The sequence below is a fragment of the Carassius auratus genome, chromosome 31, assembly GCF_003368295.1.
Source record: "Carassius auratus strain Wakin chromosome 31, ASM336829v1, whole genome shotgun sequence".
Lineage (NCBI taxonomy): Eukaryota > Metazoa > Chordata > Actinopteri > Cypriniformes > Cyprinidae > Carassius > Carassius auratus.
Genome location: NC_039273.1, coordinates 165001 through 177714, shown reverse-complemented (window position 1 = coordinate 177714; position 12714 = coordinate 165001). Strand labels below are relative to the sequence as shown.

Sequence of the window (12714 nt, the reverse complement as noted above, 5' to 3'; positions counted from 1 at the left end):
CTCTCACACACACACACACACACATTCGCTCTCACACACACAAACTCTCTCTACACACACAATTTTTATTTTATTTTTTACAGCACTTTTATTTTATTTTCAACATCACACTTGTGCTGCACACATTTGACCTTCATTACTGGAACGTCTGTAGTGATTCTGACAAACTCAGACATTAATGATTAAAGTATCAAAATAATTTAATGACATCAAATATGTACACAGCAGTCATGAAGACACAATATGTGTTCATTATCCTCATGTCAGTGATTTCTCTTCAGGCTGTTGATCAGCTGATGTTCTGCACCAGTTTCAGCAGAGCTTCTCTCTCATGGTTCTCCTGCAGGAGTCTGAGCACCTCCTCCAGAGCCTCGCCTCCCCTCATGAACTCCTAACACACACACACACACACACACACACACACACACACACACAGTATTAATGGATCCAAGTCGACTCTGAGAACAAGACTCAGTTGCACCCCCTGCCTGCTGTTCTGTGATCAAACAGACACACAAGGAGCAGTGAGCATCATTTATGCTGCGGCGCCCGGGGAGCAGTTGGGGGTTCGGTGCCTTGCTCAAGGACACCTCAGTCGTGGTTTTGCTGGCCCGAGATTCGAACCCACAACCTTAGGGTTAGGAGTCATACTCTCTTACCACTAGGCCATGACTTCCCAATCAGACTTGATCATTTAGTAGGGTTAAGTGACAGATGCAGCACATGTTCTATTAATGCAGCAGGTTCAGAGCGTTACCTTGATGTCACGAGTCACATAAGCAATCCTGTGGTCCGTCACACGATCCTGACTGAAGTTATAAGTCCGAATTCTCTCTGACTGAGATCGAGTACCAACCTGAGAGACATAAACAGATTTACAATGTAATAGAGCCTGTTCATGTTATTAAACGCTTTTATTAAGTGTCTAAACTCTAGATTTTAACTGCAGTAAAGGATCGTTTGATGATCTTTATGTGATCTGACAGGTAACTCACCTGTTGTCTACGTGCGGCATGCCTCTGCGCAGTCTGCCGTCCCATGATGCTCTGGTACAGTCGGGCTCGGAGCACACGCATCGCTGTGTCACGGTTCTGCAGCTGAGAGCGAAACTGCTGACATTCAGCTACTGTTCCTGAGAACAAGAGAGTCCCGATCACACTAGCTCAGACGCACCTGTAGCGTGACACTAGCTCAGACGCACCTGTAGCGGGACACTAGCTCAGACGCACCTGTAGCGGGACACTAGCTCAGACGCACCTGTAGCACGACACTAGCTCAGACGCACCTGTAGCACACTAGCTCAGACGCACCTGTAGCGGGACACTAGCTCAGACGCACCTGTAGTGGTGACACTAGCTCAGACGCACCTGTAGCGGGACACTAGCTCAGACGCACCTGTAGTGGTGACACTAGCTCAGACGCACCTGTAGCGGGACACTAGCTCAGACGCACCTGTAGCGTGACACTAGCTCAGACGCACCTGTAGCGGGACACTAGCTCAGACGCACCTGTAGCGGGACATTAGCTCAGACGCACCTGTAGCACGACACTAGCTTAGACGCACCTGTAGCACGACACAAGCTCAGACGCACCTGTAGCACACTAGCTCAGACGCACCTGTAGCGGAACACTAGCTCAGACGCACCTGTAGCGGGACACTAGCTCAGACGCACCTGTAGCGGTGACACTAGCTCAGACGCACCTGTAGCGGGACACTAGCTCAGACGCACCTGTAGCACACTAGCTCAGACGCACCTGTAGCGGGACACTAGCTCAGACGCACCTGTAGTGGTGACACTAGCTCAGACGCACCTGTAGCGGGACACTAGCTCAGACGCACCTGTACAGGGACACTAGCTCAGACGCACCTGTAGAGGGACACTAGCTCAGACGCACCTGTAGCGGGACACTAGCTCAGACGCACCTGTAGCGGGACACTAGCTCAGACGCACCTGTAGCACGACACTAGCTCAGACGCACCTGTAGCACACTAGCTCAGACGCACCTGTAGCGGGACACTAGCTCAGACGCACCTGTAGTGGTGACACTAGCTCAGACGCACCTGTAGCGGGACACTAGCTCAGACGCACCTGTAGTGGTGACACTAGCTCAGACGCACCTGTAGCGGGACACTAGCTCAGACGCACCTGTAGCGTGACACTAGCTCAGACGCACCTGTAGCGGGACACTAGCTCAGACGCACCTGTAGCGGGACATTAGCTCAGACGCACCTGTAGCACGACACTAGCTTAGACGCACCTGTAGCACGACACTAGCTCAGACGCACCTGTAGCACACTAGCTCAGACGCACCTGTAGCGGAACACTAGCTCAGACGCACCTGTAGCGGGACACTAGCTCAGACGCACCTGTAGCGGTGACAATAGCTCAGGCGCACCTGTAGCGGTGAAACTAGCTCAGACGCACCTGTAGCGGGACACTAGCTCAGACGCACCTGTAGCGGGACACTAGCTCAGACGCACCTGTAGCACGACACTAGCTCAGACACACCTGTAGCACACTAGCTCAGACGCACCTGTAGCGGGACACTAGCTCAGACGCACCTGTAGCGGGACACTAGCTCAGACGCACCTGTAGCACACTAGCTCAGACGCACCTGTAGCGGGACACTAGCTCAGACGCACCTGTAGCGGGACACTAGCTCAGACGCACCTGTAGTGGTGACACTAGCTCAGACGCACCTGTAGCGTGACACTAGCTCAGATGCACCTGTAGAGGGACACTAGCTCAGACGCACCTGTAGCACACTAGCTCAGACGCACCTGTAGCGTGACACTAGCTCAGACGCACCTGTAGAGGGACACTAGCTCAGACGCACCTGTAGCACACTAGCTCAGACGCACCTGTAGCGGGACACTAGCTCAGACGCACCTGTAGCGGGACACTAGCTCAGACGCACCTGTAGAGGGACACTAGCTCAGACGCACCTGTAGTGGGACACTAGCTAAGACGCACCTGTAGCGTGACACTAGCTCAGACGCACCTGTAGAGGGACACTAGCTCAGACGCACCTGTAGCACGACACTAGCTCAGACGCACCTGTAGCACACTAGCTCAGACGCACCTGTAGCGTGACACTAGCTCAGACGCACCTGTAGAGGGACACTAGCTCAGACGCACCTGTAGCACACTAGCTCAGACGCACCTGTAGCGGGACACTAGCTCAGACGCACCTGTAGCGGGACACTAGCTCAGACGCACCTGTAGAGGGACACTAGCTCAGACGCACCTGTAGTGGGACACTAGCTCAGACGCACCTGTAGCGGGACACTAGCTCAGACGCACCTGTAGAGGGACACTAGCTCAGACGCACCTGTAGCGGGACACTAGCTCAGACGCACCTGTAGCGGGACACTAGCTCAGACGCACCTGTAGCGGGACACTAGCTCAGACGCACCTGTAGCGGGACACTAGCTCAGACGCACCTGTAGCGGGACACTAGCTCAGACGCACCTGTAGAGGGACACTAGCTCAGACGCACCTGTAGCACACTAGCTCAGACGCACCTGTAGCGGGACACTAGCTCAGACGCACCTGTAGTGGTGACACTAGCTCAGACGCACCTGTAGCGTGACACTAGCTCAGACGCACCTGTAGAGGGACACTAGCTCAGACGCACCTGTAGCGGGACACTAGCTCAGACGCACCTGTAGCGGGACACTAGCTCAGACGCACCTGTAGCGGGACACTAGCTCAGACGCACCTGTAGCGGGACACTAGCTCAGACGCACCTGTAGCGGGACACTAGCTCAGACGCACCTGTAGAGGGACACTAGCTCAGACGCACCTGTAGCGGGACACTAGCTCAGACGCACCTGTAGAGGGACACTAGCTCAGACGCACCTGTAGCGGGACACTAGCTCAGACGCACCTGAAGAGGGACACTAGCTCAGACGCACCTGTAGCGGGACACTAGCTCAGACGCACCTGTAGCGGGACACTAGCTCAGACGCACCTGTAGAGGGACACTAGCTCAGACGCACCTGTAGCGGGACACTAGCTCAGACGCACCTGTAGCGGGACACTAGCTCAGACGCACCTGTAGCGGGACACTAGCTCAGACGCACCTGTGGGCAGGTGAACTATGCGGACAGCGCTGTCCGTGGTGTTGACGCTCTGACCACCTGCACCGCGTGATCTGAAGGTGTCGATGCGCAGGTCTTTAGATGCGATGTGAATGTCCACCTGTAGAGTTGTTAAACATCATAAGACTCACAACAGCACTAAACACACACACACAATGCTATTCAAACACTGGAGCTTGGCCTGACATCACGAGGCTGCGGCAGCACTATGACCGTCATGGTTCCCGTGTGAATGCGCTGCATGCGTGACGACAGACCCACTTCAGGAATCCTCTGCACTCGGTGTGTCCCCCCCTCGAACTTCAGCCAGCGGTACACAGACCCTCCGGAGATCCTCACGGCCGCGTGATGGACACCACCTGACATCACACGCAAACCATCAGCCACACTCAACACACACACTCAGAGAGGATGATGGGTAACACAGCGTACCGTAATCTGCCGGAGTGTAATTGAAGAGCTCAAAGTCCCAGTGTTTGTAGGAGGCAAAGCCCTGGTACATGTCAAATATCTCTCTGGTGAACTGCTGGCAGATGTCTCCTACATCAACACACAGAGACACGAGCATCAAACCACCGTCAGAGAACGATCGCATCTGATCTGAAGATGATCAAACCTCCGGTGGTTCGTCCTGCTGCCACCTCCAGGATGACGCTTCTGCTGTCGAGATCATCAGCAGGAACCAGCGTCTCTATCAGCTGAGGAAATTAAATCAACATTGACACGCTTTAATTACTTTTAATCAAAACTGAAAATGTGCTCATTCTCAGTTCATCTGAGATCAGGATGAGTTTGTGTCTTCATCAGGTTTGTAGAAATGTAGCATTGCATCAGTGTCTCATCAATGGATGCTCTGCAGTGAATGGGTGCCGTCAGAATGAGAGTCTGATAAAAACATCACAATAATCCACAGCACTCCAGTCCATCAGTGAACATCTGGAGAAGACAAAACCTGAAACACATCCAGCATTAAGATGATTTTAACTCAAACACAGAGTCTATAATCCATAATAACACTTCCTCCAGTGAAAAGTGCATCTGCTGTTGTCTCTCACAGATCTGTTTAAACGCTGCTTGATCTTTGCAGATTTCTCTCCTGATTCAGACTGGAACACTTTTTCACTGGAGGAAGTGTTATTCTGGATTATAGACTCTATGTGTTTGAGTTAAAATCATCTTAATGCTGGATGTGTTTCAGGTTTTGTCTTCTCCAGATGTTCACTGATGGACTGGAGTGCTGTGGATTATTGGGATGTTTTTATCAGACTCTCATTCTGACGGCACCCATTCACTGCAGAGCATCCATTGATGAGACACTGATGCAGTGCTACATTTCTACAAACCTGATGAAGAAACAAACTCTAAATCTTTGATGGCCTGAGGGCGAGCACATTTACAGTTCATTTTCATATTTGTGTGAACTATTCAACACTTCCTGACAGATAAGTCAAGTCAAACCTCCTTGTTCAGCTTCTCTGTTCTTCTGATCAGCTCTTCATGTTCCTCTCGGAGCAGCAAAAGCATCTGCTGGTCTTCAGCTCTGGTGTCTAGAACAGATGAAGAACATTTCAATAACTCCTGATAACATCTACAGCTTACAGATGAATGACACAACAGTCTTCTGTAGAGGTGAAGCTGGATTCTGAAACATTGACATGTTATTTTCAGGGTTTCTCTCCTCGCTGAGCTGACATTAGTTAGGGTCACTCACTGTGAATGAGAGTCTGTATCTCGGTCAGCTCTCTGAAGGCTAGTTGAGTTTTCTCAAACGCTTTGACAATCTTCGACACTTCGACTAGCCGCAGGTTTAACCCTCTCCTGTCAGACTCTGGCACCTGTCCGCTCTCTAAACGACTAGAAATACACTTCTGCTCGTCGATCACACGTTTAATGTGTCTCTGAACCAACTCGTTCTTCAGGAGCTCGTCGGTCTTGTGCCCGATTGATCTGCAGATCCTCAGGGTCAGAAGGCGAGGCGCGAGCCGCCACAGAGCCGCCATCTCTCGTGTTAGCCGCTAACTGACCATCACAGCGAAACCTATCAATCCAGACTGCGATCGATTAATAATACATCGGTAAATAATGAGGTCCTGTGTTAGTCACCGTTGACATCCACAGGAAACTACAGACCAGGCAAACTCACATGGCCATCGAAAACAGGGAGGGACTAGAACACGTAGTGGGCAGGGCTTAGTGGCCGGCAATAACTCTGATTGGTCAAATGTGGTTTATAACCATGTGGTGCCTGTTACTTTTCTCAGCGCTGCTGATCGATGGTCTAATCACAGTGGTTTGTGTTTACCGGTTCACGACGTTAATTTAATAATTTTCCAGAGATTGCAGAGAAGGATTTTAATTTGTTTAAACTGATTCATTCTAGCTACCTGTATGATTCTATTATCTTGAACTGTTCATTTGTGAAATGAGCATAGACACATTCATTTCTGGTAACAGAACGTGTCTGTAAAGCTGCATTGGAATGATATGTGTGTTGTAAAAAGCGCAATACAAATACATTTGAATTTAATTATTTGACTTAGTTAATTGGCGTCGCGTAAACGAAGATTTGAAATTTGGCTCGATGGAGGAATGGGTTTTTGGACCTCTAGTGGACAAAACCTATAAAAACATTGACAAACGCTGCCATCGCGTTGACTCATGGGATTTGTAGTCCACGCGCATGTGTTGCGTTTCAAAGCATCTGCTCACTCGATCATTCCCTGTTCCTGCACTGATTACACTCGTCTGAGTTTAGTCCAGTGTCACGTGAGAGACACACAGACAAATCACTATAAATGATTGTTGTGGGTCCACCTAGCAGATCAGCGGTAAGGACAGCCCTCGGACAGAGAGCTGCACTAGTGCACTGGACTCAGTAGTGTGCACTGCGCCATCAGTCAGTATGGACGCGTGGAACGTGCGCGTGCTCGCGGCAGTGACAGTGATCGGATTCGTTCAGTTCGTGTCCACTGTGACTCTCCTGCTGCACTTCACTGGACACATCACACAGGTAGTGCACACTACATACTGCATACTACACATACACTGCACATACTTTCTTTTGTATGATCTTAAAGGGATTCTGCATCTGGATTACTGGGTTTTTTATGGAAAAGTGGTGGGGAGACTGAAGTAATCAAAACTTTCTAATTTTAATATATATTTTAATAATCATAAGCTGAGAACTGGTCTTTGAGCTATTGCATTCATTTCATATTTGACAGATTGTGCAACACTGGCATTGTTATCGAGCTGAAACAAAACCTGACTTTACGTAACAAATAAAACAGCATACACCCCCATACTAATGATCAAATAAGCAAGACAAGAAATAAACTCAAAACACTTAAAAATAGAACAATTTGGAACTAAAACAAAAATTCAAGTAAAAGCTACCCAACAGAAATGAGTTTCAAGACCAGATTTGTTATTTTTTTTTAAAGCCAAGGGATTTCGCTTGCCTCGTCTCAACAGGTAAAGAGTTTAATAGTTCTGGAGTGAAGAAAAAGACAAATCTCCCGTCGATCTGGAATGATTGGATGGTTAACAGACCAGTTTCAGATGAACGACGGTCATGTATCGTGGTGTAGTTAAAAGCATAATCTGTATTGTTAAAGTGCAGTATAAATAAATGTGTCTTGATTTAAACCTGATTTGAAAATGTCTTATCTAGAAACCATGAAGGATTTTTAAAAGTGTATTATCTAAACGTCAGAGATGAATGCTGTGTTGTTCTGCAGCGGTGAGTGAGTTCATGTTTTAATGGTTTCTCCGTGAGTGTGGATCTGCAGGGGTCTGTGTGACTCATGACCGTGGAATCAATGATTCCCATCAGAAGTCTGCGATTCTTCTGCTTCTCATTAGGATGTGACTGAAGAGGCTTGTTTACTGCCTGTTTCTAATCTCTTCCAGATAGATTCAGTCACAGCGCTGAAGAACCACTCGGAGGTATGAGGTTTTGTTTGCTTGCTTTTCAGTTGTGTTTTGGTTGAGTGAAGGTTTATCCATTTTTTATTTTCTAAAAACAGCAGCCTAAAGATATCAGAAGCCGTCTGATGTTAATGTGAGTTTTAAAACAGGCGGTGGTTAAAGAGTCTCTCCTGAGTGAGAGATTCACAGATGACGAAGAGAAGAACCGCAGACAGTCGTCACCAGCAGCTCACCTGCCAATCAAACCATCCAGACACACGCCAAGTAAACACTACTCAAATCTCTCTGCTCGCTCTCTGCTGTACATGGCAATGTTTTACATGATAATGTCGCTTTCAGGAGATGCTCATGCCACGGTCCTCCACTGGAACCCTGACCAGGGTCATCTCTCGCACTTGGGTTATCGCCATGGACGGATTCTTGTCCAGAAACCGGGGTTGTACTACATATACGCCAAAACCTGTTTCCGTCACTATGAGAGCCTGGAGACGGACGCTGGATCTGGTCCGGGATCTTCTCTCACCGCTGTGCAGCTCATCCAGTACATTCATCAGTAGCGCTTCTCTCGGAGCACGGCGTCCAGCTCGTCGGTGCTGATGAAGACAGGCAGCACACGCGTGTGGAGGAGAGGAGGCTATCACATGTGCTGTCAGCAGCAGGGCGGCGTGTTCTCACTGCGGCCCGGAGACGCTCTGTACGTCAGCGTGTCCAACTCCTGGATGCTGGACCCCGAGGCTGAAGGAAGCTTCTTTGGGGCTTTCAGGATCAGCAAATGAAGAAGAGTGATGCTCTGTGATTTTCAAATTCAGAAAATAGCATAACAATTTACATAATGTATATATTAAGTTAGTGATGTAAAGATGAACCGCGAGCCGGTTGAAAATCAATTCAAATATGTGATGATTCAATTCGGTTGAGATGCTAAACAGATCTTGATTCAATTAGGGGAGGAGTTTCTATGAATGTGTGTCTGAGAGGAACTTACTGTCTTTAGAAAAGTTTGGATGGTATTTTTTCTTTCCATCTTGCCTCTGTATGATGCATATTAAAGTTCATAAGTGCAGCGCTGCTGTGTTTATAGCGGTAACCAAGGAAACAATGTATCACTGCTGTTCATTAGAGAGCGCTTTGTTTACAGCGTAACCAAGGAAACACTATCACTGCTGTTCATAAGTGCAGCGCTGCTGTGTTTACAGTGGTAACCAAGGAAACACTTTAAGCTCCACCTGCTGGCAGAGAGTGGATCTGCGTCTCGTTCAGCTCGTCCGCTGTTTCGGTTTCATACAGATATTTTTATGCAGTTTCACAAAACTGAAGTCAAACCATTCTATTTTTGCTTCAATCTAATTTAGATTAAAAACTGCTCCTGTTGAATGTATGCAGCATATTTATTTGGCTCATGATTAAAATGCAGTGCTTACCTCTCATTTTAAATGGAAAGCACAGACAAAGCCTTATTTTGTTTACATGAAGAGATTTTTTTTTTTTTTAAATTTGTGTTACTTTTTTTGATTTGGGGCTTGTTTTAAAATTTAAACTGAGTTTTGTTATTTACATTTACATTATATTTACATTTAGTCATTTACCAGATGCTTTTATCCAAAGCGACTTACAAATGAGGACAATAATAGCAATCAAAACCAAAAGTGCTATATTAGGATATTATTTTAGTGTTATATTTCAATTTCACAATGAAATGTGCAGCATTTTGTCCAAGCAATAATAATCGGACACATTTCGTTCATCATTTGTCTTAAATCTACATTTGTAAAAAAAAAAAGATGGGTGAATCAAATCGTGCGTTGAATGAATCGTTACATCCCTATATTTAGTTTTATATTTAACTGGATTTAAATGAATTGTATGCTCAGTCATTCTAATAAACTCCTGAAGTGCTTATCTCTGGTGGATTGTTGTGATGTGATGAACACATCATCATCATCATCATCATCCTGTGTTTCTGTATGGTTATTTACAAGTAGGTCTTAACTGTTCTCAGCAGTACTTTATTATTGCGTAACAGCAGAAGAAAACCAACCGTGTTGAGAAACACACAGATGTAGAGCAATCATGACTTCAGCCCATATGTCTGTATTCAGCAGGATTAGTGGTTACATGCTTCAAATATGTGTGTGTGTGTGTGTGTTTTAATATTATTTGAGATGTTTTAACATAAAGTCCAACATGTCAACTCTTAAATGCTTTTAATTTGCTGTCTTCAGTTATAGACCCAGAGAGGGCTTTCAAGTTCATAATTATTAATATTATCAAACTGACTAATACGTAACGACTTTGTTTATACAGAGTTTAACAACTTAACAAAGAAATTTGATACTTGGGGATTTTTCCCCACCTTCTTAAACTTGTGGTGTTTTATAAGACAGAAAAAATGTGTTATAAGTTTCTTGATAGGCTGTATTATTATCAACAAATACTGGATTTGATTGAATTGTATCAAATGTTCTAAAATACTGCCAAAATTCAGCCATAAACTGAAATAGCATCAAGTATTTTGAGTTAGTTTGGGTGATGGTTCAGCACCACGGTCAGCAGCTCCATCTGGACGGTCCTCTGAACAGAGCTGTGACGTGGACATCAGGAGCGTTTGGGAAAAACCCATCTGAGCGTCTCATCCTGTTTGTGTCCAGAGAACAATGTGTGACACTTCCTCTGACATGAGCAGGATCAGAAATAGATGGCAAACAATCGAGTGCAGGCTGAAGACATGTCAGATATAGGAGAACGAGGTAAACAGTGTCTGTACGAGAGCTGAGGATCTAGATCAAACATCCATCATGACACAATAACACACAGACACCTCAAACACTACCGCTTCTGATCTGGAGCAAGATTTACACTGAAATAACATCAAACACACACATCAGATCCAGACGCCGCAGGAGATCCTCACTGTGTATTGAGCTGCGATTATAAAAAATCAGTGTGTTCAGAATCATATATCAGACCCATCTGAGCTCAGACTGACCTCACAGACAACAAAGGTCAAGGTCAGGGTCCAGCGCTGGGGAACTTTACTCACTTTAATCTAAACTGAACATTTAAACAATAAAAGGCTTATAAAGCATAAACTCTTCAGGAAACATATAAATTATAGCATACTTAAAATATCAAAACATTGTTCTGACCAATAAAAAAACATGTCAGCTGAATGAAAATCACTGATTAACCTCCACCTTCATTACACTGACTTTTAATATGTCAGTGATTTATTATAAGCTAGAGTATTATAAAATACAAAAAATAATATGCTTATCTGTGATGTTTTGAACACTTTTGCATTGCTTTTTAAATATGTCATTAAGATAGTGTTATCTAACTACAATATATATATATATATATATATATATATATATATATAAAATCACACATTTTAAAGAGTTTATCAAGTTTTGAGCTGCTGTGAATCACATTTTTTTTTATTCCTGGCTATTATTGTTAATAAAACATAAATTATTATTATGATTTAATGTATTACTGTTGTTTTATTTTATACACACGTGCACGCGCTCGCGCTCTTCCCGCCATTCCTGGTTCCCGCCGAATAATGGAGGATCACAGGTATCAACTCTAACTTACTTCTCACAAAAGACTGAGTAAATTTCTATCAGCTCACAGAGTAAATGGCAAAATTGGGTTTAATGTTTGATAACTAATAGTTTGGCTCGTGTTTTGGCGCTCGTTTAGTGGACAGCTTTTCCGAAAGGAACTAAATCAGCCGTTAATCTATAGAGTCTGACTGTAGCTCCTCAGGCCTCATCACGTGCATAGACTGTATGATCACAAGCTAATAACAGACCTTTGTTGTTCAGACAGAAGGATTTTCCTCTGAATGACGCGCTTCACGAGCTTCTCCAGCAGGGGGCGACGCGCGCGAGTCAGCTGAGGGACGCGCAGCGCGAGCACGACACACTGCAGGTGCGCGCGCACTGGAGTCCATCACTAATAAACACTCAGTCATACATCAGTGTGTGTACACACATTTCCGAGAGTAATTTAATCAATTATAACTTTAAAAGGCAAAATTATGACCAAGTCATAATAATTTGACAAAAATGTAAAATAAGGCTCAAGCTTAGTCCTAGACTAGAAGTAAGTCTGAGCTGCTTCATCTTAAACAGACTTTGATCACTGATTGATCTTGAAGTATGTCAGCACTCATGTTTCGTCTCAAGATGCACACCAGTAATGTTCATGAATAAGCCCTGTCTGTGAAACCAGGCTATAAAGTCTTAATTATGACATCAAACGTTGAAATTATGGCCTACTATGAGATAATTCTTTGCATATTGTTTAAATAAAAAGTTGAAATTATGACACAATAAATCATCATTTATGAGATTACAAATTTGCAAATTTATTTGTCATAATTTAGATTTTTCCAGGCATAATTTGAACTTTTTTTTATTATTATTATTTTTATGCCGTATATTAGACTTTTCAGTCATAATTAAGATGTTAAAAGTCATCATTTTGACTGTTTAACTCATAATGATGACAGATTTTAGCCTTCCATCTGAAGCGGATGCTGAGGTGTTTGTTTCCCATCAGGCATCTCTTCTGCAGCTGGACCGGAGCTGTGAGTCTGTGTGCTCTCAGGTGAAGCTGAAGGAGAAGATGCTCACTGCTCTTCAGTGTGATGTGGAGCAGCTTCAGCGCAG

General features: G+C 45.2%; 2 protein-coding genes and 1 pseudogene across 2 annotated transcripts in view; 2 read left to right on the top strand and 1 right to left on the bottom strand.

The window, feature by feature from the left end:
• Positions 1 to 62: 62 nt before the first annotated feature.
• Positions 63 to 6285, bottom strand: mtrf1 (mitochondrial translational release factor 1). The gene is made up of 9 exons (XM_026212794.1): positions 5817 to 6285; positions 5564 to 5652; positions 4722 to 4803; positions 4538 to 4645; positions 4292 to 4464; positions 4088 to 4205; positions 996 to 1132; positions 758 to 856; positions 63 to 391 (listed from the first exon to the last, which is right to left on the bottom strand). Exons 1-9 carry the CDS (start codon positions 6103 to 6105, stop codon positions 290 to 292), a joined length of 1197 nt encoding a protein of 398 aa, XP_026068579.1. The 5' UTR covers positions 6106 to 6285; the 3' UTR covers positions 63 to 289.
• Positions 6286 to 6801: 516 nt separating this feature from the next.
• LOC113050109 (tumor necrosis factor ligand superfamily member 11-like) lies at positions 6802 to 9179 on the top strand (annotated as a pseudogene).
• A 2419-nt stretch (positions 9180 to 11598) lies between these two features.
• LOC113051069 (coiled-coil domain-containing protein 122-like) overlaps positions 11599 to 12714 on the top strand; it is a 2537-nt gene continuing 1421 nt past the window's right edge. Inside the window, exons 1-3 of the mRNA XM_026214680.1 lie at positions 11599 to 11614; positions 11866 to 11971; positions 12605 to 12714. The exon at positions 12605 to 12714 is cut by the window's right edge and continues 289 nt beyond it. Coding sequence (XP_026070465.1) covers positions 11601 to 11614; positions 11866 to 11971; positions 12605 to 12714 — 230 coding nt within the window. The 5' untranslated portion in view covers positions 11599 to 11600. The remainder of the gene's footprint in view (positions 11615 to 11865; positions 11972 to 12604) is intronic.